At 46.9% G+C, this 24691-nt stretch overlaps 1 protein-coding gene across 2 annotated transcripts in view; it reads right to left on the bottom strand.

The window, feature by feature from the left end:
* ece2a (endothelin converting enzyme 2a) overlaps positions 1–24691 on the bottom strand; it is a 246308-nt gene that overhangs the window by 112504 nt on the left and 109113 nt on the right. For both annotated transcript variants that reach the window (XM_045693622.2, NM_001141389.2), the window contains 1 exon segment: positions 13376–13662. In XM_045693622.2, coding sequence (XP_045549578.2) covers positions 13376–13662 — 287 coding nt within the window.

The raw sequence follows: 24691 nt of genomic DNA on the forward strand, positions 1-24691 counted from the left end.
GTGGATTATATTCTCTCCATCTCTCTCCTTTACTCAACCTCCCATTCTCTGAGTGTTCAGGTATGGTGGGTTATATTCTCTCCATCTCTCTCCATGACTCAACCTCCCATTCTCTGAGTGTTCAGGTATGGTGGGTTATATTCTCTCCATCTCTCTCCATGACTCAACCTCCCATTCTCTCAGTGTTCAGGTATGGTGGGTTATATTCTCTCCATCTCTCTCCATGACTCAACCTCCCATTCTCTCAGTGTTCAGGTATGGTGGGTTATATTCTCTCCATCTCTCTCCTTTACTCAACCTCCCATTCTCTCAGTGTTCAGGTATGGTGGATTATATTCTCTCCATCTCTCTCCTTTACTCAACCTCCCATTCTCTGAGTGTTCAGGTATGGTGGGTTATATTCTCTCCATCTCTCTCCATGACTCAACCTCCCATTCTCTCAGTGTTCAGGTATGGTGGGTTATATTCTCTCCATCTCTCTCCATGACTCAACCTCCCATTCTCTGAGTGTTCAGGTATGGTGGGTTATATTCTCTCCATCTCTCTCCATGACTCAACCTCCCATTCTCTCAGTGTTCAGGTATGGTGGGTTATATTCTCTCCATCTCTCTCCTTTACTCAACCTCCCATTCTCTCAGTGTTCAGGTATGGTGGGTTATATTCTCTCCCTCTCTCTCCTTTACTCAACCTCCCATTCTCTGAGTGTTCAGGTATGGTGGGTTATATTCTCTCCATCTCTCTCCATGACTCAACCTCCCATTCTCTGAGTGTTCAGGTATGGTGGGTTATATTCTCTCCATCTCTCTCCATGACTCAACCTCCCATTCTCTGAGTGTTCAGGTATGGTGGGTTATATTCTCTCCATCTCTCTCCTTTACTCAACCTCCCATTCTCTCAGTGTTCAGGTATGGTGGATTATATTCTCTCCATCTCTCTCCTTTACTCAACCTCCCATTCTCTGAGTGTTCAGGTATGGTGGGTTATATTCTCTCCATCTCTCTCCATGACTCAACCTCCCATTCTCTCAGTGTTCAGGTATGGTGGGTTATATTCTCTCCATCTCCCTCCTTTACTCAACCTCCCATTCTCTCAGTGTTCAGGTATGGTGGGTTATATTCTCTCCATCTCTCTCCTTTACTCAACCTCCCATTCTCTCAGTGTTCAGGTATGGTGGATTATATTCTCTCCATCTCTCTCCTTTACTCAACCTCCCATTCTCTGAGTGTTCAGGTATGGTGGGTTATATTCTCTCCATCTCTCTCCATGACTCAACCTCCCATTCTCTGAGTGTTCAGGTATGGTGGGTTATATTCTCTCCATCTCTCTCCATGACTCAACCTCCCATTCTCTCAGTGTTCAGGTATGGTGGGTTATATTCTCTCCATCTCTCTCCATGACTCAACCTCCCATTCTCTCAGTGTTCAGGTATGGTGGGTTATATTCTCTCCATCTCTCTCCTTTACTCAACCTCCCATTCTCTGAGTGTTCAGGTATGGTGGGTTATATTCTCTCCATCTCTCTCCATGACTCAACCTCCCATTCTCTGAGTGTTCAGGTATGGTGGGTTATATTCTCTCCATCTCTCTCCATGACTCAACCTCCCATTCTCTGAGTGTTCAGGTATGGTGGGTTATATTCTCTCCATCTCTCTCCATGACTCAACCTCCCATTCTCTCAGTGTTCAGGTATGGTGGGTTATATTCTCTCCATCTCTCTCCTTTACTCAACCTCCCATTCTCTGAGTGTTCAGGTATGGTGGGTTATATTCTCTCCATCTCTCTCCTTTACTCAACCTCCCATTCTCTCAGTGTTCAGGTATGGTGGATTATATTCTCTCCATCTCTCTCCTTTACTCAACCTCCCATTCTCTGAGTGTTCAGGTATGGTGGGTTATATTCTCTCCATCTCTCTCCATGACTCAACCTCCCATTCTCTGAGTGTTCAGGTATGGTGGGTTATATTCTCTCCATCTCTCTCCATGACTCAACCTCCCATTCTCTCAGTGTTCAGGTATGGTGGGTTATATTCTCTCCATCTCTCTCCATGACTCAACCTCCCATTCTCTGAGTGTTCAGGTATGGTGGGTTATATTCTCTCCATCTCTCTCCATGACTCAACCTCCCATTCTCTCAGTGTTCAGGTATGGTGGGTTATATTCTCTCCTTCTCTCTCACACACTTGTCTTTTACTCTTCCCCTTCTTCCTTCCCTTCCAAATGTGGACAATATACTGCAGTGAGTGTGTTTGTGTTGTGACTGCTGCAGGGTCCCAGGCAGCCCACTTGACCTTGGGCTTTACGAGTGCTTCTGACTGCCTAACGATGCCAGTTGCCTTGGAAACCCTCAGGCCACATGAGTCGAGCGCAGACAGTGGCTCTGAGTAGCAACAGGGGGGTTTCTGTGTGTTTGCTTCCTTGCTTGCCTGTGTGTGTGTGTGTGTGTGTGTGTGTGTGTGTGTGTGTGTGTGTGTGTGTGTGTGTGTGTGGTGTGTGTGTGTGTGTGTGTGTGTGTGTGTGTGTGTGTGTGTGTGTGTGTGTGCGCTCTGACTGTTTACAAATATCTTATCTGATCTGCATGAAAAGCACACTGCACGCTTCTCAGAACATGATATAACATAGTTATTAGAGGAATAGCGCTGGTTAGCTATCCCACTAGCTACAGTATCTAATGTAACATAACAGGGCCTGGAGCTTTAGACAGAAACTGTATTGCCTCAAAATGATATGTATAATAAAACACTATTGTATTGACTATAAAAGTGATGGCAGATTATTCAGTACAGTGCTGGCAGATTATACAGTACAGTGATGGCAGATTATACAGTACAGTGCTGGCAGATTATACAGTACAGTGATGGCAGATTATACAGTACAGTGATGGCAGATTATACAGTACAGTGATGGCAGATTATACAGTACAGTGCTGGCAGATTATACAGTACAATGATGGCAGATTATACAGTACAGTGATGGCAGATTATACAGTACAGTGATGGCAGATTCTACAGTACAGTGATGGCAGATTATACAGTACAGTGATGGCAGATTATACAGTACAGTGATGGCAGATTATACAGTACAGTGCAGGTGAAGTAATGTACATCCAACTAGTGGTAGGGTCTCCCTCAGAGTGGTAAATATTTAATGAAGGTCCTGACTTTCACATGACGTCTGTGTGTACTACATGACTACACAGCTTACTTGCTACGTAACACATAGGGTTGAGAAAGGATTTACGGAGAGTGAGGGAGAGAGAGAGAGAGGGAGAGAGAAAGGGAACGAGAGAGAGAACAAGAGAGAAATAGAAAGAGAATGAAAGAATGAGAAGGAGAGAGACAACAAGAGAGATTGAAGGCGAAAGAGAACTAGAAAGAGAATGAGAGAACGAATGATAGAGAGCAAGAGAGAATGAGAGAACAAGAGAGAGCGAGCGAGAGAACGAGAGAGAGCGAGCAATAGAATGAGAGAGAATGAGAGAGAGCGAGTGAGAGAATGAGAGAGAGAGAAAGAGAGAATGAGAGAGAATGAGAGAGATAACTAAAGAATGAGAGAGAGAGTAAGAGAGAGAGAGAGCACAAGAGAGAGACAATGAGAGAGAGAAAGAACAAGAGAGAGAGCGACAGCGAGAGAAGAGTCCCCTAAGCAAGCTGGTCCTGGGGCTCTGTTCACAAACACAAACACACCCCACAGAGCCCCAGGACAGCAACACAATTAAACCCAACGAAATCATGAGAAAACTAAATTATAATTACTTGTCACATTGGAAAGAATTAACAAAAAAACTGAGCAAACTAGATTGCTATTTGGCCCTAAACAGAGAGTACACAGTGCCAGAATACCTGACCATCGTGACTGACCCAAACTTAAGGAAATCTTTGACTATGTACAGACTCAGTGAGCATAGCCTTGCTATTGACAAAGGCCGCCATAGCCTGTCTTCTCTTGAGAGCCAGGTCTGCCTATGTGCACACTGCCTACAAAATGAGGTGGAAACTGAGCTTCACTTTCTAACCTCCTGCCAAATGTGTGACCATATTAGAGACACATACACTGCTCAAAAAAACAAAGGGAACACTTAAACAACACAATGTAACTCCAAGTCAATCACACTTCTGTGAAATCAAACTGACCACTTAGGAAGCAACACTGATTGACAATAAATTTCACATGCTGTTCTGCAAATGGAATAGACAACAGGTGGAAATTATAGGCAATTAGCAAGACACCCCCAATAAAGGAGTGGTTCTGCAGGTGGTGACCACAGACCACTTCTCAGTTCCTATGCTTCCTGGCTGATGTTTTGGTCACTTTTGAATGCTGGCGGTGCTTTCACTCTAGTGGTAGCATGAGACGGAGTCTACAACCCACACAAGTGGCTCAGGTAGTGCAGCTCATCCAGGATGGCACATAAATGCGAGCTGTGGCAAGAAGGTTTGCTGTGTCTATCAGCGTAGTGTCCAGAGCATGGAGGCGCTACCAGGAGACAGGCCAGTACATCAGGAGACGTAGAGGAGGCCGTAGGAGGGCAACAACCCAGCAGCAGGACCGCTACCTCCGCCTTTGTGCAAGGAGGAGCAGGAGGAGCACTGCCAGAGCCCTGCAAAATGACCTCCAGCAGGCCACAAATGTGCATGTGTCTGCTCAAACGGTCAGAAACAGACTCCATGAGGGTGGTATGAGGGCCCGACGTCCAGAGGTGGGGGTTGTGCTTACAGCCCAACACCGTGCAGGACGTTTGGCATTTGCCAGAGAACACCAAGATTGGCAAATTCACCACTGGCGCCCTGTGCTCTTCACAGATGAAAGCAGGTTCACACTGAGCACGTGACAGACGTGACAGAGTCTGGAGACGCCGTGGAGAACGTTCTGCTGCCTGCAACATCCTCCAGCATGACCGGTTTTGCGGTGGGTCAGTCATGGTGTGGGGTGGCATTTCTTTGGGGGGGCCGCACAGCCCTCCATGTGCTCGCCAGAGGTAGCCTGACTGCCATTAGGTACCGAGATGAGATCCTCAGACCCCTTGTGAGACCATATGCTGGTGCGGTTGGCCCTGGGTTCCTCCTAATGCAAGACAATGCTAGACCTCATGTGGCTGGAGTGTGTCAGCAGTTCCTGCAAGAGGAAGGCATTGATGCTATGGACTGGCCCGCCCGTTCCCCAGACCTGAATCCAATTGAGCACATCTGGGACATCATGTCTCGCTCCATCCACCAACGCCACGTTGCACCACAGACTGTCCAGGAGTTGGCGGATGCTTTAGTCCAGGTCTGGGAGGAGATCCCTCAGGAGACCATCCGCCACCTCATCAGGAGCATGCCCAGGCGTTGTAGGGAGGTCATACAGGCACGTGGAGGCCACACACACTACTGAGCCTCAAATTGACTTGTTTTAAGGACATTACATCAAAGTTGGATCAGCCTGTAGTGTGGTTTTCCACTTTAATTTTGAGTGTGACTCCAAATCCAGACCTCCATGGGTTGATAAATTGGATTTCCATTGATTATTTTTGTGTGATTTTGTTGTCAGCACATTCAACTATGTAAAGAAAAAAGTATTTAATACGATTATTTCATTCATTCAGATCTAGGATGTGTTATTTTAGTGTTCCCTTTATTTTTTTGAGCAGTGTATTTCCCTCAGATTACACAGACCCAGAATTTTTTTTAAAAACAAATCCCATATCTACTGGGTGAAATACCACAGTGTGTCATCACAGCAGCAAGAAGTGTGGCCTTTTGCCACAATGAAAGCGCAACATGTGAAGAACAAAAACAATTGTAAATGCAACCCATATTTATGTAGATTTTTTTTGTGTGGACACGGAGTGCAAAGACAAAGTGAATTACTCCAATCCGCTTAATCACTGGCAGAGGGGGCTGGTGTGTGAAACTAAGTTAAAGATGGTTTAGTGTATGTGTGTGTGTGTGTGTGTGTGTGTGTGTGTGTGTGTGTGTGTGTGTGTGTGTGTGTGTGTGTGTGTGTGTTAGAGACGTGGAGATAGCTGATACGCTATAGGTCAGTCCCTCAATTGTTCACTGGTTCAGTATGACATCACCACGTCAGACTCTCCAAAGGGGAGGGGGAGATCATGTGACACTATGAGGTAATAATCCCAGTCAGTTGTCCTCTTCTCCCTCCCAGCATCTAATTCACACCTTAAAGTGGACTAAAGACACTGTCCCTGCCGTGGCGCACCTTAAAGTGGACTAAAGACACTGTCCCTGCCGTGGCGCACCTTAAAGTGGACTAAAGACACTGTCCCTGCCGTGGCGCACCTTAAAGTGGACTAAAGACACTGTCCCTTCCGTGGCGCACCTTAAAGTGGACTAAAGACACTGTCCCTGCCGTGGCACACCTTAAAGTGGACTAAAGACACTGTCCCTGCCGTGGCGCACCTTAAAGTGGACTAAAGACACTGTCCCTGCCGTGGCGCACCTTAAAGTGGACTAAAGACACTGTCCCTGCCGTGGCACATCCTTAAAGTGGACTAAAGACACTGTCCCTGCCGTGGCACACCTTAAAGTGGACTAAAGACACTGTCCCTGCCGTGGCGCACCTTAAAGTGGACTAAAGACACTGTCCCTGCCGTGGCACATCCTTAAAGTGGACTAAAGACACTGTCCCTGCCGTGGCACCCCTTAAAGTGGACTAAAGACACTGTCGCTGCCGTGGCGCACCTTAAAGTGGACTAAAGACACTGTCCCTGCCGTGGCGCACCTTAAAGTGGACTAAAGACACTGTCCCTGCCGTGGCACATCCTTAAAGTGGACTAAAGACACTGTCCCTGCCGTGGCACACCTTAAAGTGGACTAAAGACACTGTCCCTGCCGTGGCACACCTTAAAGTGGACTAAAGACACTGTCCCTGCCGTGGCACACCTTAAAGTGGACTAAAGACACTGTCCCTGCCGTGGCACATCCTTAAAGTGGACTAAAGACACTGTCCCTGCCGTGGCGCACCTTAAAGTGGACTAAAGACACTGTCCCTGCCGTGGCGCACCTTAAAGTGGACTAAAGACACTGTCCCTGCCGTGGCGCACCTTAAAGTGGACTAAAGACACTGTCCCTGCCGTGGCACACCTTAAAGTGGACTAAAGACACTGTCCCTGCCGTAGCGCACCTTAAAGTGGACTAAAGACAATGTCCCTGCCGTGGCACATCCTTAAAGTGGACTAAAGGTTAGCGATGAAAAGTGTTAGTCATAGCGGATATCCCACCAAAGGGTTGCCATAGCAACAGAGAGTGATTCATGGAGCATGTCAGGCTTTCACACCTCAGCACGCCGCTGCCTCTCTTTGCTCTGAGTGAGTGACTGAGAGAGAGAGAGAGAGAGAGAGAGAGAGAGAGAGAGAGAAAAGTGATACTGTATAAAAGTGTTGCATCATGCAACTGTGAGTAAGTGTGTGTATATGTGCGTGTGAAAAGAATGTGTACATTGAGTGTGTAGACATTGAGTGTGTAGACATTGAGTGTGTAGACATTGAGTGTGTAGACATTGAGTACTCAACCAATATGTCCTGGTGAATTCCATAAACCACCTGTGTGTTTCTCCCTGTTTGTATCTTTCTCACACCCATACCCATGGTTGTAGGATGGTTGTGATGTGGTTAGGGGATGGTTGTGATGTGGTTAGGAGATGGTTGTGATGTGGTTAGGAGATGGTTGTGATGTGGTTAGGGGATGGTTGTGATGTGGTTAGGAGATGGTTGTGATGTGGTTAGGAGATGGTTGTGATGTGGTTAGGGGATGGTTGTGATGTGGTTAGGGCATGGTTGTGATGTGGTTAGGAGATGGTTGTGATGTGGTTAGGAGATGGTTGTGATGTGGTTAGGGGATGGTTGTGATGTGGTTAGGGGATGGTTGTGATGTGGTTAGGAGATGGTTGTGATGTGGTTAGGGGATGGTTGCGATGTGGTTAGGGGATGGTTGTGATGTGGTTAGGAGATGGTTGTGATGTGGTTAGGAGATGGTTGTGATGTGGTTAGGGGATGGTTGTGATGTGGTTAGGGGATGGTTGTGATGTGGTTAGGGGATGGTTGTGATGTGGTTAGGAGATGGTTGTGATGTGGTTAGGGGATGGTTGCGATGTGGTTAGCGGATGGTTATCAGCCTCCTTATAGTGGATTAAGTTCCATTCTTCGTCTACTTTACTTCAAAACTACTACGGTTTGGTATGTTTCAGTCCTGTTGTTCCACCAGTGGTCATGAAGGGAGGGAGATGAAGAGATGAAGCTGGATAAGACTATTGGGACAGCATGGTTCTCTCTACCCCCACCTCTTACTCCCTTTTCATCACTCTTGCTCGATCCGCCTCTCTGTCCCGTTTTGCTCCAGTCTACTGTTTAACTCTCTCCTGTGTTACTACAGTCTACTGTTTAACTCTCTGCTGTGTTGCTTCAGTCTACTGTTTAACTCTCTCCTGTGTTACTACAGTCTACTGTTTAACTCTCTGCTGTGTTACTACAGTCTACTGTTTAACTCTCTGCTGTGTTACTACAGTCTACTGTTTAACTCTCTCCTGTGTTACTACAGTCTACTGTTTAACTCTCTCCTGTGTTACTACAGTCTACTGTTTAACTCTCTCCTGTGTTACTACAGTCTACTGTTTAACTCTCTCCTGTGTTACTACCGTCTACTGTTTAACTCTCTCCTGTGTTACTACAGTCTACTGTTTAACTCTCTCCTGTGTTACTAGTCTACTGTTTAACTCTCTCCTGTGTTACTACAGTCTACTGTTTAACTCTCTCCTGTGTTACTACAGTCTACTGTTTAACTATCTCCTGTGTTACTACAGTCTACTGTTTAACTCTCTCCTGTGTTACTACAGTCTACTGTTTAACTCTCTCCTGTGTTACTACAGTCTACTGTTTAACTCTCTCCTGTGTTGTTACAGTCTACTGTTTAACTCTCTCCTGTGTTACTACAGTCTACTGTTTAACTCTCTCCTGTGTTGTTACAGTCTACTGTTTAACTCTCTCCTGTGTTACTACAGTCTACTGTTTAACTCTCTCCTGTGTTACTACAGTCTACTGTTTAACTCTCTCCTGTGTTGTTACAGTCTACTGTTTAACTCTCTCCTGTGTTACTACAGTCTACTGTTTAACTCTCTCCTGTGTTACTACAGTCTACTGTTTAACTCTCTCCTGTGTTACTACAGTCTACTGTTTAACTCTCTGCTGTGTTGCTTCAGTCTACTGTTTAACTCTCTCCTGTGTTACTACAGTCTACTGTTTAACTCTCTCCTGTGTTGCAACAGTCTACTGTTTAACTCTCTCCTGTGTTACTACAGTCTACTGTTTAACTCTCTCCTGTGTTACTACAGTCTACTGTTTAACTCTCTCCTGTGTTGTTACAGTCTTCCGTTTAACTCTCTCCTGTGTTACTACAGTCTACTGTTTAACTCTCTCCTGTGTTGTTACAGTCTACTGTTTAACTCTCTCCTGTGTTACTACAGTCTACTGTTTAACTCTCTCCTGTGTTGTTACAGTCTACTGTTTAACTCTCTCCTGTGTTACTACAGTCTACTCTGTTTTGCCAGCCCTCTGCTGACACCGTTTTGTGAGTTTCCTATTTTTTCAACCACTTGCCTTAATGTTCTTTTTGCTTTTATGATGAAACATTCTCAAAACAGACTAGATGAAAGTGTGCTCCACTTTCCCCCTCCCTCACTACCTCCCTCCCTCCCTCGTTCGCTACCTTCCTTCCTCCCTCGCTACCTTCCTCCCTCACTACCTCCCTCCCTCCCTCGTTCGCTACCTTCTTCCCTCGCTACCTTCCTCCCTCGCTACCTCCCTCCCTCGTTCGCTACCTCCCTCCCTCCCTCATTCGCTACCTTCCTCCCTCCCTCCCTCCCTCCCTCCCTCCCTCCCTCCCTCCCTCCCTCGTTCGCTACCTTCCTCCCCTCCCTATCACACTGGCGCACTGCTCATTAGCTTTCTGTCAGTTTTGGTTTCTGTCTCCCGCTCGCTCTCTTTCTCTCTCGTTCTCTCCCTTTCTCTCTCTTTCTCTCTCGTTCTCTCTCCTTCTCTCTCGTTCTCTCCCTTTCTCTCTCTCTTTCTCTCTCGTTCTCTCTCGTTCTCTCCCTTTCTCTCTCGTTCTCTCTCGTTCTTTCCCTTTCTCTCCCTTTCTCTCTCGTTCTCTCCCTTTCTCTCTCGTTCTCTCCCTTTCTCTCTCGTTCTCTCCCTTTCTCTCTCTTTCTCTCTCTTTCTCTCCCCTTTCTCTCTCTTTCCTCTCTCTTTCTCCTCTCGTTCTCTCTCGTTCTCTCTCGTTCTCTCTGTCTGCATCCTCCTCTGTCACATAGTTTCACTCTTCCAATTCTGGTACCTGTCTCCCCTTTTTGACAATGTCCACATCTCTCCCTACATATTTCACTCCCTCCCTTTCTCTCGCATCCCTCTCCCCCCTCCCTTCCTCTTTCTGAGAGGGGTGTTTGTGTTCCACTATGATCAAAGAAGATTCTATACAGCCACCCAAACGCACGCACACAGGAGTATACACACTCATTACCAAGCTCTCACAAGCACACACACACATTTGGGTTGAATCGTGACAGCTGTGCTTCTGCAGAGGAATGGGAGAGGTAGTGGGGCGAGAAAAAAACAAACAGGAAGAGACGGACCGGAAGAGACAGACAGGAAGAGACAGACAGGAAGAGACAGACAGGAGGAGACAGACAGGAGGAGACAAACCGGGAGGAGACAGACAGGAGGAGACAGACAGGAGGAGACAGACAGGAAGAGACAGACAGGAGGAGACAGACAGGAGGAGACAGACAGGAAGAGACAGACAGGAAGAGACAGACAGGAAGAGACAGACAGGAAGAGACAGACCGGGAGGAGACAGAAAGGAGGAGACAGACAGGAAGAGACAGACAGGAAGAGACAGACAGGAGGAGACAGACAGGAGGAGACAGACAGACAGGAGGAGACAGACAGGAAGAGACAGACCGGGAGGAGACAGACAGGAGGAGACAGACAGACAGGAGGAGACAGACAGGAAGAGACAGACCGGGAGGAGACAGACAGGAGGAGACAGACAGGAAGAGACAGACAGGAAGAGACAGACAGGAAGAGACAGACAGGAAGAGACAGACCGGGAGGAGACAGAAAGGAGGAGACAGACAGGAAGAGACAGACAGGAAGAGACAGACAGGAGGAGACAGACCGGGAGGAGACAGACAGGAGGAGACAGACAGGAAGAGACAGACCGGGAGGAGACAGACAGGAAGAGACAGACAGGAAGAGACAGACAGGAGGAGACAGACCGGGAGGAGACAGACAGGAAGAGACAGACCGGGAGGAGACAGACCGGGAGGAGACAGACAGGAAGAGACAGACCGGGAGGAGACAGACCGGGAGGAGACAGACAGGAAGAGACAGACCGGGAGGAGACAGACAGGAGGAGACAGACAGGAAGAGACAGACAGGAGGAGACAGACAGGAAGAGACAGACAGGAAGAGACAGACAGGAGGAGACAGACAGGAAGAGACAGACCGGGAGGAGACAGACAGGAAGAGACAGACAGGAAGAGACAGACCGGGAGGAGACAGACAGGAAGAGACAGACAGGAGGAGACAGACAGGAAGAGACAGACAGGAAGAGACAGACAGGAGGAGACAGACAGGAGGAGACAGACAGGAGGAGACAGACAGGAAGAGACAGACCGGGAGGAGACAGACAGGAAGAGACAGACAGGAAGAGACAGACAGGAAGAGACAGACAGGAAGAGACAGACCGGGAGGAGACAGACAGGAAGAGACAGACCGGGAGGAGACAGACAGGAAGAGACAGACAGGAAGAGACAGACAGGAAGAGACAGACCGGGAGGAGACAGACAGGAAGAGACAGACCGGGAGGAGACAGACAGGAAGAGACAGACAGGAAGAGACAGACAGGAAGAGACAGACCGGGAGGAGACAGACAGGAAGAGACAGACAGGAAGAGACAGACAGGAAGAGACAGACAGGAAGAGACAGACCGGGAGGAGACAGACAGGAAGAGACAGACCGGGAGGAGACAGACAGGAAGAGACAGACAGGAAGAGACAGACAGGAAGAGACAGACAGGAAGAGACAGACAGGAAGAGACAGACCGGGAGGAGACAGACAGGAAGAGACAGACCGGGAGGAGACAGACAGGAAGAGACAGACCGGGAGGAGACAGACAGGAAGAGACAGACAGGAAGAGACAGACAGGAAGAGACAGACAGGAAGAGACAGACCGGGAAGAACAATGTTGAGGGGAGCTGAGAAAGTGTACTGCACCTACACTAACCCTGCTCCAATGACACATGAAGACACACACACACAATACTAACACAACTCAGGGGGACGTAGCAGGAGTAGATTAGGGAGGTGAGAGAGGCAGTAAATACAAGTGGAGAAGGAGAGGAGGAGAGAGAGGAGGTGAGGGGGGAGCTGAGAGAGAAGGTGAGAGAGGAGTGTTAGAGGAGGTGAAAGAAGAGGTGAGAGAGGAGGTGAGAGAGGTGAGAGAGGAGCTGAGAGAGGAGGTGAGAGAGGAGGTGAGAGAGGAGATGAGAGGAGCTGAAAGAGGAGGTGAGAAAGGAGGTGAGAGAGGCAGTAAATACAAGTGGAGAAGGAGAGGAAGAGAGAGAGGAGGTGGGGGAGGAGCTGAGAGAGAAGGTGAGAGAGGAGTGTTAGAGGAGGTGAAAGAGGAGTTGAGAGGTGAGAGAGGAGATGAGAGGAGATGAGGGAGGAGGTGAGAGAGGAGGTGAGAGAGATGAGAGGAGCTGAGAGAGGAGGTGAGAGAGGAGATTAGAGGAGCTGAGAGAGGAGGTGAGAGAGGAGATGAGAGGAGCTGAGAGAGGAGGTGAGAGAGGAGATGAGGGAGGAGCTGAGAGAGGAGGTGAGAGAGGAGATTAGAGGAGCTGAGAGAGGAGCTGAGAGAGGAGATGAGAGGATGTGAGAGAGGAGATGAGAGGATGTGAGAGAGGAGATGAGAGAGGAGATGAGAGGATGTGAGAGAGGAGATGAGAGCAGCTGAGAGAGGAGCTGAGAGAGGAGATGAGAGGATGTGAGAGAGGAGATGAGAGAGGAGATGAGAGGAGATGAGAGAGGAGGTGAGGGTGGAAGAGAGAGGAGGAATGAAATAGTGGAGTGAGGGAGTGAAAGAGGAAGAGACTGCACCATTATAAGATAGGCAGCTGGAAACAGGCCCTGTGACTGACTGAGTTCAGATGGAGTTTTTCTAAAAGAGGAGAGAGAGCATCTTCCCATCTGTCCACCAGTCCTCTGTTTCATCCTCCTTTAATTCGCCTGCTGTCTGAACAGACAGGCCAATAATTCAGGTCTCTGCTAAAAACAAACAGAGGGTGTGTCTGTGTGTGCATGTGCATGTGCACGTGTATACTTCTTCTTACCTCCCTGAGTACCTGGTCAATGAGACAGGCAGTCTCCGAGGACACCTTCCAGGGGTCCTTCTCTTCCACCAGCATGGCGTCCAGGGTGCCCTTCTCCAGGACCACGTCGTATGAGGCGTCCGTGAAGGAGAGTTGGCGCGCGTCCATCTGGTGCCAGGTCATACCCGGGCATGTGGCATCATGCCTGGCACTCATGGTGTGGATGCACACAGAGGAGTAGTCTATGTTGGTGATGGAGTGGTAGCCAGCATCGTACATGTCACTGCTCATAGAGCTGTTACCACAACCTAGGAGAGGAGAGGAAACAATCGTCAATTTCCTGATCAGTAAAGCCTAATCAATGCAACGCCATGGAAACGTGAGCTGTCATAAACCACACCGTCATGTTGGCCTGAAGACAAGAGGGAAGTACACTGCTCAAAAAAATAAAGGGAACACTTAAACAACACATCCTAGATCTGAATGAAAGAAATAATCTTATTAAATACTTTTTTCTTTACATAGTTGAATGTGCTGACAACAAAATCACACAAAAATAATCAATGGAAATCCAATTTATCAACCCATGGAGGTCTGGATTTGGTGTCACTCAAAATTAAAGTGGAAAACCACACTACAGGCTGATCCAACTTTGATGTAATGTCCTTAAAACAAGTCAAAATGAGGCTCAGTAGTGTGTGTGCCTCCACGTGCCTGTATGACCTCCCTACAACGCCTGGGCATGCTCCTGATGAGGTGGCGGATGGTCTCCTGAGGGATCTCCTCCCAGACCTGGACTAAAGCATCCGCCAACTCCTGGACAGTCTGTGGTGCCATGTGGCGTTGGTGGATGGAGCGAGACATGATGTCCCAGATGTGCTCAATTGGATTCAGGTCTGGGGAACGGGCGGGCCAGTCCATAGCATCAATGCCTTCCTCTTGCAGGAACTGCTGACACACTCCAGCCACATGAGGTCTAGCATTGTCTTGCATTAGGAGGAACCCAGGGCCAACCGCACCAGCATATGGTCTCACAAGGGGTCTGAGGATCTCATCTCGGTACCTAATGGTAGTCAGGCTACCTCTGGCGAGCACATGGAGGGCTGTGCGGCCCCCCAAAGAAATGCCACCCCACACCATGACTGACCCACCGCCAAACCGGTCATGCTGGAGGATGTTGCAGGCAGCAGAACGTTCTCCACGGCGTCTCCAGACTCTGTCACATTTGTCACGTGCTCAGTGTGAACCTGCTTTCATCTGTGAAGAGCACAGGGCGCCAGTGGCGAATTTGCCAATCTTGGTGTTCTCTGGCAAATGCCAAACGTCCTGCACGGTGTTGGGCTGTAAGCACAACCCCCACCTGTGGACGTCGGGCCCTCATCCCACCCTCATGGAGTCTGTTTCTGACCGTTTGAGCAGACACATGCACATTTGTGGCCTGCTGGAGGTCATTTTGCAGGGCTCTGGCAGTGCTTCTCCTGCTCCTCCTTGCACAAAGGCGGAGGTAGCGGTCCTGCTGCTGGGTTGTTGCCCTCCTACGGCCTCCTCCACGTCTCCTGATGTACTGGCCTGTCTCCTGGTAGCGCCTCCATGCTCTGGACACTATGCTGACAGACACAGCAAACCTTCTTGCCACAGCTCGCATTGATGTGCCATCCTGGATGAGCTGCACTACCTAAGCCACTTGTGTGGGTTGTAGACTCCGTCTCATGCTACCACTAGAGTGAAAGCACCGCCAGCATTCAAAAGTGACCAAAACATCAGCCAGGAAGCATAGGAACTGAGAAGTGGTCTGTGGTCCCCACCTGCATAACCACTCCTTTATTGGGGGTGTCTTGCTAATTGCCTATAATTTCCACCTGTTGTCTATTCCATTTGCACAACAGCATGTGAAATTTATTGTCAATCAGTGTTGCTTCCTAAGTGGACAGTTTGATTTCACAGAAGTGTGATTGACTTGGAGTTACATTGTGTTGTTTAAGTGTTCCCTTTATTTTTTTCAGCAGTATATTTATCAATGACATCACCATAGGTTGATTAGAAACATGCGTTCAGTCAATCTATCACTTGTAATGAAGGGACATAATCAATCTAACCAGCACATAGACAGAATGAAGAGAAGCATCTTTCTCTCAGTTTACAGGGAGTCTATGGTAGGAGAAAGGCATGAGAGGCAGGAAGTAGTGGGGGTAGTGTCCTTCACTAGCTCTATGTCTGACAACACAACAGGAAGTAGTGGGGGTAGTGTCCTTCACTAGCTCTATGTCTGACAACACAACAGGAAGTAGTGGGGGTAGTGTCCTTCACTAGCTCTATGTCTGACAACACAACAGGAAGTAGTGGGGGTAGTGTCCTTCACTAGCTCTATGTCTGACAACACAACAGGAAGTAGTGGGGGTAGTGTCCTTCACTAGCTCTATGTCTGACAACACAACAGGAAGTAGTGGGGGTAGTGTCCTTAACTAGCTTTATGTCTGACAACACAACAGGAAGTAGTGGGGGTAGTGTCCTTCACTAGCTTTATGTCTGACAACACAACAGGAAGTATTATAGAAGAGCCTAGAGGAAGGAAATCCAAGGGTATTGCAGTTAAGATAGTGAATGATCTCTCTAATGGTCTTCCTACTACTTCAGACAGAAATTAACCACACACCTAAAGTGCTTTAAATAATCATTGGAACACACTTTAGCCAAAAGGTGTCTCTCACACACACACACACACACACACACACACACACACACACACACACACACACACACACACACACACACACACACACACACACACACACACACACACACACACACACACACACACACACGTTTGACTGCACCATACTGATGCAGCATGATTGATGGCTTCATTACAAGCAAGGGAGTCCTCCCCGTGACAAATCATCTAAACATCTAGGCCTCGTTTCCCAGCTGTGATGTAACTTAAAGGATTACTTCTGGATTTTGGCAATGAGGCCCTTTATCTACCTCCCAAGAGGCAGATGAACTTGTGGATACAATTTTAATGTCTCTGTGTCCAGTATGAAGTTACTTTTGCAAGCAGCTTCCTTCAAACAGCACACAGAGACGTACAAACGGTATCCACGCGTTCATCTGACTGGGGAAGTAGATAAAGGGCCTGAAGTATCTTTTCAAGTACTATGATGATCATACTAGATGTATCATTACTTACCAGACAACTTTTTAACAGTGTTTCCCAAACAAGCAGGTAGAGAGAAAGTTCGCAGTACGTCGTTAGACAATGTGTCAACACGGATAGGATTGAAAGAAAAGAAGCGGTGCTCTCGGATCAGCCTTCTCCACTCAAATCGTACCTTAACATTCAAATGATTCTGAAATACTGACGACGGATCAGCTCCTAGAGAGATATTACCACCTATGGCTGCAAATAGGCTTTAGAGGTGGCTTATCATGCTTAACCAATAATAATGCACTAAATCACATACTGGGCACGTCATTGGTCGCATGTTGTCACACATCATGAACCACATTGAGGAAAAAAATTACAGACAGTAGCCTAGTCGCAAAATAGAACTCAATTGATTGAACATGAAATTGATTTCAATATGATTGTAAAAGCCTATATGGGTCCATATAGCCTATGCATCTTTTAATGCAGTCATCTCGGTTCTCATTTGAAGCATCATTTTCTTGCAAATACTTGACTTTGTAGTCAACTTCGTTCTGAAGTTATCGTCAGTCACAATAAGACAGATGGCCTAAACATCTTGATTCTATGTTAAGTGGAGATCTGTGGATGATTCCAATGAAGGCTCAGGGAAACACTTCGGCTACTAAAGATACATTGTAAGAAGACTAACGATGATCTGAACACTACGAATGCTCTGGGAACGAGGCCCTGTTTAATTAAGCTAGGCCCTCCCCTCCTGGGGCAATGGAAGGGGGGGGGGGGGGCATCTGATCTGAGAGGTTGGTGGGGCAGACTGTGAAAGAGAGAGAGATTAAGTGTGTGTGTGTGTGTGAGAGAGAGAGAGAGAGAGAGAGAGAGAGAGAGAGAGAGCAAGAGGTTGTGTAACAGAGAGGTAAACAGAGAGGTAAACAGAGAGTAAACAGAGGGTAAACAGAGGTAAGCAGAGAGGTAAACAGAGGGTAAACTGAGGGTAAACAGAGAGCTAAACAGAAGGTAAACAGAGGGTAAACAGAGGGTAAACAGAGAGGTAAACGGAGAGTTAAACAGAAGGTAAACAGAGAGTTAAACAGAGGGTAAACAGAGAGGTAAATAAAGATGCAAACAGAGAGGTAAACAGAGGGTAAACAGAGAGGTAAACAGAGAGGTAAACAGAAGGTAAACAGAGAGGTAAACAGAGAGTTAAACAGAAGGTAAACAGAGAGGTAAACAGAGAGTAAACAGAGGGTAAACAGAGAGGTAAACAGAGGGTAAACGGGGGTAAACAGAGAGGTAAACAGAGGGTAAACAGAGAGTAAACCAGGGTAAACCGAGCGCTAAACAGAAGGTAAATAGAGAGGTAAACAAAGAGCTAAACAGAGAGTAAACAGGGGGTAAAACAGAGAGGTAAACAGAGGTAAACAGAGAGGTAAACAGAGGGTAAAGAGGAAGGGGAATGGAAGACTGGGCTGACTGCAGTGAACTTGCCTATGCCGCTCGGCCATCACTCATCCATATACTTACAGTTGAAGTCGGAAGTTTACATACACTTTAGCCAAATACATTTAAACTCAGTTTTTCACAATTCCTGACATTTAATCCTAGTAAAAACTCCCAGTCTTAGGATCATGATTATTATAATGTTTGATGATGGGACGGGCCATGATTATTATAATGTTTGATGATGGGACGGGTCATGATTATTATAATGTTTGAGGATGGGACGGGCCATGATTATTATAATGTTTGATGATGGGACGGGCCATGATTATTATAATGTTTGAGGATGGGACGGGCCATGATTATTATAATGTTTGATGATGGGACGGGCCATTATTATTATAATGTTTGATGATGGGACGGGTCATGATTATTATAATGTTTGAGGATGGGACGGGCCATTATTATTATAATGTTTGAGGATGGGACGGGTCATGATTATTATAATGTTTGAGGATGGGACGGGTCATGATTATTGTTTGATGATGGGACGGGTCATGATTATTATAATGTTTGAGGATGGGACGGGTCATGATTATTATAATGTTTGAGGATGGGACGGGTCATGATTATTGTTTGATGATGGGACGGGTCATGATTATTATAATGTTTGAGGATGGGACGGGTCATTATTATTATAATGTTTGAGGATGGGACGGGTCATGATTATTATAATGTTTGATGATGGGACGGGCCATGATTATTATAATGTTTGATGATGGGACGGGTCATTATTATTATAATGTTTGAAGGGGGATGTACTAGGTAGGCAGAGAGAAATGAAGGGGGATGTACTTGGTAGGCAGAGAGAAATGAAGGGGGATGTACTTGGTAGGCAGAGAGAAATGAAGGGGGATGTACTTGGTAGGCAGAGAGAAATGAAGGGGGGATGTACTAGGTAGGCAGAGAGAAATGAAGGGGGGATGTACTAGGTAGGCAGAGAGAAATGAAGGGGGGATGTACTAGGTAGGCAGAGAGAAATGAAGGGGGGATGTACTAGGTAGGCAGAGAGAAATGAAGGGGGGATGTACTAGGTAGGCAGAGATAAATGAAGAGGGGATGTACTAGGTAGGCAGAGAGAAATGAAGGGGGGATGTACTAGGTAGGCAGAGAGAAATGAAGGGGGGATGTACTAGGTAGGCAGAGAGAAATGAAGGGGGGATGTACTTGGTAGGCAGAGAGAAATGAAGGGGGGGATGTACTAGGTAGGCAGAGAGAAATGAAGGGGGGATGTACTAGGTAGGCAGAGAGAAATGAAGAGGGGATGTACTAGGTAGGCAGAGATAAATGAAGAGGGGATGTACTAGGTAGGCAGAGAGAAATGAAGGGGGGATGTACTAGGTAGGCAGAGAGAAATGAAGGGGGGATGTACTAGGTAGGCAGAGAGAAATGAAGGGGGGATGTACTTGGTAGGCAGAGAGAAATGAAGGGGGGATGTACTAGGTAGGCAGAGAGAAATGAAGGGGGGGATGTACTAGGTAGGCAGAGAGAAATGAAGGGGGGATGTACTAGGTAGGCAGAGAGAAATGAAGGGGGGATGTACTAGGTAGGCAGAGAGAAATGAAGAGGGGATGTACTAGGTAGGCAGAGATAAATGAAGGGGGGATGTACTAGGTAGGCAGAGATAAATGAAGGGGGATGTACTAGGTAGGCAGAGAGAAATGAAGAGGGGATGTACTAGGTAGGCAGAGAGAAATGAAGGGGGGATGTACTAGGTAGGCAGAGATAAATGAAGGGGGATGTACTAGGTAGGCAGAGAGAAATGAAGAGGGGATGTACTAGGTAGGCAGAGAGAAATGAAGGGGGGATGTACTAGGTAGGCAGAGAGAAATGAAGAGGGGATGTACTAGGTAGGCAGAGATAAATGAAGGGGGGATGTACTAGGTAGGCAGAGAGAAATGAAGGGGAGATGTACTAGGTAGGCAGAGATAAATGAAGGGGGGATGTACTAGGTAGGCAGAGAGAAATGAAGAGGGGATGTACTAGGTAGGCAGAGAGAAATGAAGGGGGGATGTACTAGGAAGGCAGAGAGAAATGAAGAGGGGATGTACTAGGTAGGCAGAGAGAAATGAAGGGGGGATGTACTAGGTAGGCAGAGATAAATGAAGGGGGGATGTACTAGGTAGGCAGAGAGAAATTAAGGGGGGATGTACTAGGTAGGCAGAGAGAAATGAAGGGGGGATGTACTAGGTAGGCAGAGAGAAATGAAGAGGGGATGTACTAGGTAGGCAGAGAGAAATGAAGGGGGGATGTACTAGGTAGGCAGAGAGAAATGAAGGGGGGATGTACTAGGTAGGCAGAGATAAATGAAGGGGGGATGTACTAGGTAGGCAGAGAGAAATGAGAAAGGGTGAGAGGAAAGTCAGAGAGAGAGCGAGGAAAAGTGTGTGTGTCTGTCTCTGTGTGTGTGTCCGTTTCTGTGTGTGTGTGTGTCTGTCTCTGTGTGTGTGTGTGTGTGTGTGTGTGTGTGTGTGTGGAGCACTCCAGTGTAAGAAAGCTAAATGAACCATGCCATTCTAGTTATATAACATGTCCCAGTGACGATCAGGGGCCCTAACCAGTGACATCATACTGTGTGTGTGCGTGTGTGTCTGCCACTGTGCTTCTTCCTCGACATTGCTTGCTCTTTGAGTTTTAGGCTGGGTATCTGTAAAGCACTTTGTGACAACTGCTGATGTAGAAAGGGCTTCATAAAAAGGGATTGATTTATAGCATTTTTTAAAGTCTGAATGATGTCTCTATAGAGTCCAGTGTGAAGTACATACGAGGCTTCGGTCTTGTAGCTCAGTGGGAGGAGCATGACGATTGCAACGCCAGGATAATGGGTTCAATTATGGGGAGCACCTGTATGTAAAGTATATGCACGCATGACTAAATCGCTCTGGATAAGAGCGTCAGCTAAATGGCACATTTAAAAGAGACAGTCTGAGTTTGTGTCTTGATGCAGTCAGTTTGATATGACTGACCTATTTATTTTATTTTATTTCACCTTTATTTAACCAGGTAGGCAAGTTGAGAACAAGTTCTCATTTACAATTGCGACCTGGCCAAGATAAAGCAAAGCAGTTCGACAACATACAAAAACACAGAGTTACACATGGAGTAAAACAACATACAATCAATGATACAGTAGACAAAAATAAGACTATATACAATGTGAGCAAATAATGTGAGATAATGGAGGTAAAGGCAAAAAAGGCCATGGTGGCAAAGTAAATAAAGTATAGCAAGTAAAACACTGGAATGGTAGATTTATAATTTGAAGAAAGTTCAAAGTTAAAATATAAATAATATGGTGCAAAGGAGCAAAATAATAAATAAAATAAATAAATACAGTAGGGGAAGAGGTAGTAGTTTGGGCTAAATTATAGATGGGCTATGTACAGGTGCAGTGATCTGGGAGCTGCTCTGATAGCTGGTGCTTAAAGCTAGTGAGGGAGATAAGTGTTTCCAGTTTCAGAGATTTTTGTAGTTCGTTCCAGTCATTGGCAGCAGAGAACTGGAAGGAGAGACGACCAAAGGAGGAGTTGGCTTTAGGGGTGACCAGAGAGATATACCTGCTGGAGCGCGTGCTACAGGTGGGTGCTGCTATGGTGACCAGTGAGCGGAGATAAGGGGGGACTTTACCTAGCAGGGTCTTGTAGATGACCTGGAGCCAATGTGTTTGGCGACGATTATGAAGCGAAGGCCAGCCAACGAGAGCGTACAGGTCGCAGTGGTGGGTAGTATATGGGGCTTTGGTGACAAAACGGATGGCACTGTGATAGACTGCATCCAGCTTGTTGAGTAGGGTATTGGAGGCTATTTTGTAAATGACATCGCCGAAGTCGAGGATTGGTAGGATGGTCAGTTTTACGAGGGTATGTTTGGCAGCATGAGTGAAGGATGCTTTGTTGCGAAATAGGAAGCCAATTCTAGATTTAACTTTGGATTGGAGATGATTGATGTGAGTCTGGAAGGAGAGTTTACAGTCTAACCAGACACCTAGGTATTTGTAGTTGTCCACAAATTCTAAGTCAGAACCGTCCAGAGAAGTGATGCTGGACAGGCGGGCAGGTGCAGGCAGCGATCGGTTGAAGAGCATGCATTTAGTTTTACTTGTATTTAGGAGCAGTTGGAGACCACGGAAGGAGAGTTGTATGGCATTGAAGCTCGTCTGGAGGGTTGTTAACACAGTGTCCAAAGAAGGGCCAGAAGTATACAGAATGGTGTCGTATGCGTAGAGGTGGATCAGAGATTCACCAGCAGCAAGAGCGACATCATTGATGTATACAGAAAAAAGAGTTGGCCCAAGAATTGAACCCTGTGGTACCCCCATAGAGACTGCCAGAGGTCCGGACAGCAGGCCCTCCGATTTGACACACTGAACTCTATCAGAGAAGTAGTTGGTGAACCAGGCGACGCAATCGTTTGAGAAACCAAGGCTACTGAGTCTGCCGATGAGGATGTGGTGATTAACAGAGTCAAAAGCTTTGGCCAGGTCAATGAATACGGCAGCACAGTATTGTTTCTTATCGATGGCGGTTACGATGTCGTTTAGGACCTTGAGCATTGCTGAGGTGCACCCATGACCAGCTCTGAAACCAGATTGCATAGCGGAGAGGGTGCGGTAGGATTCGAAATGGTCGGTATTCTGTTTGTTGACTTGGCTTTCGAAGACCTTAGAAAGGCAGGGTAGGATGGATATAGGTCTGTAGCAATTTGGGTCAAGAGTGTCACCTCCTTTGAAGAGGGGGATGACAGCAGCTGCTTTCCAATCTATGGGAATCTCAGACGACACGAAAGAGAGGTTGAACAGGCTAGTAATAGGGGTTGCAATAATTTCGGCAGATAATTTTAGAAAGAAAGGGTCCAGATTGTCAAGCCCAGCTGATTTGTAGGGGTCCAGATTTTGCAGCTCTTTCAGAACATCAGCTGAATGGATTTGGGAGAAGGAGAAATGGGGGAGGCTTGGGCGAGTAGCTGTGGGGGGTGCAGTGCTGTTGAATGCAGTAGGGGTAGTTAGGTGGAAAGCATGGCCAGCCGTAGAAAAATGCTTATTGAAATTCTCAATTATAGTGGGCTTATCGGTGGTGACAGAGTTTCCTATCCTCAGTGCAGTGGGCAGTTGGGAGGAGGTGTTCTTATTCTCCATGGACTTTACAGTGTCCCAAAACTTTTTAGAGTTTGAGTTGCAGGAAGCAAATTTCTGTTTGAAAAAGCTAGCCTTGGCGTTTCTAACTGCCTGTGTGTATTGGTTTCTAACTTCTCTGAAAAGTTGCATATCGCGGGGGCAGTTCGATGCTAATGCAGAACGACCACAGGATATTTTTGTGTTGGTTAAGGGCAGTCAGGTCTGGGGAGAACCAAGGACTATATCTGTTCCTGGTTCTACATTTCTTGAAAGGGGCATGCTTATTTAAGATGGTGAGGAAGGCATTTAAAAAAAATAACCAGGCATCCTCTACTGAAGGGATGAGGTCAATATCCTTCCAGGATACCAGGGCCAGGTCGATTAGAAAGGCTTGCTCGTTGAAATGTTTCAGGGAGCGTTTGACAGTGATGAGTGGAGGTCGTTTGACCGCTGACCCATTACGGATGCAGGCAATGAGGCAGTGATCGCTGAGATCTTGGTTGAAAACAGCAGAGGTGTATTTAGAGGGCATGTTGGTTAGGATGATATCTATGAGGGTGCCAGTGTTTGCGGCTTTGGGGTTGTACCTGGTGGGTTCATTAATAATTTGTGTGAGATTGAGGGCATCAAACTTGGATTGTAGGATGGCTGGGGTGTTAAGCATGTCCCAGTTTAGGTCACCTAGTAGCACGAGCTCTGAAGATAGATGGGGGGCAATCAGTTCACATATGGTGTCCAGAGCACAGCTAGGGGCCGAGGGGGGTCTATAGCAGGCGGCGACGGTGAGAGACTTGTTTTTGGAGAGGTGGATTTTTAAAAATAGAAGTTCAAATTGTTTGGGTACAGACCTGGATAGCAGGACAGAGCTCTGCAGGCTAACTCTGCAGTAGATTGCAACACCGCCCCCTTTGGTCGTTCTATCTTGTCTGAAAACGTTGTAGTTAGGGATGAAGATTTCAGAGTTTTTGGTGGACTTCCTAAGCCAAGATTCAGACACAGCTAGGACATCCGGGTTGGCAGAGTGTGCTAAAGCAGTGAATAAAACAAACTTAGGGAGGAGGCTTCTAATGTTAACATGCATGAAACCAAGGCTATTACGGTTACAGAAGTCATCAAAAGAGAGCGCCTGGGGAGTAGGAGTGGAGCCAGGCACTGCAGGGCCTGGATGCACCTCTACATCCCCAGAGGAGCAGAGAAGAATGAGTATGAGGGTACGGCTAAAAGCTATAAGAATTGGTCGTCTGTGACGTCCAGAATAGAGAGAAAAAGGAGCAGGTTTCTGGGGCGATAAAATAGCTTCAAGGTATAATGTACAGACAAAGGTATGGTGGGATGTGAAAACAGAGGAGGTGAACCTAGGCATTTAGTGATGATGAGAGAGATATTGTCTCTAGAAACATCATTGAAACCAGAAGATGTCATAGCATGTGTGGTTGGAGGAACTGAGAGGTTGGATAAGGTATAATGAGCAGGGCTAGAGGCTCTACAGTGAAATAAGCCAATAAACACTAACCAGAACAGCAATGGACATTGCATATTGACATTGAGGAGAGGCATGCTTAGCCGAGTGATCAAAGGGTCC

Source organism: Salmo salar, chromosome 14 (genome assembly GCF_965601325.2).
Source record: "Salmo salar chromosome 14, fSalSal1, whole genome shotgun sequence".
Taxonomy (NCBI): domain Eukaryota; kingdom Metazoa; phylum Chordata; class Actinopteri; order Salmoniformes; family Salmonidae; genus Salmo; species Salmo salar.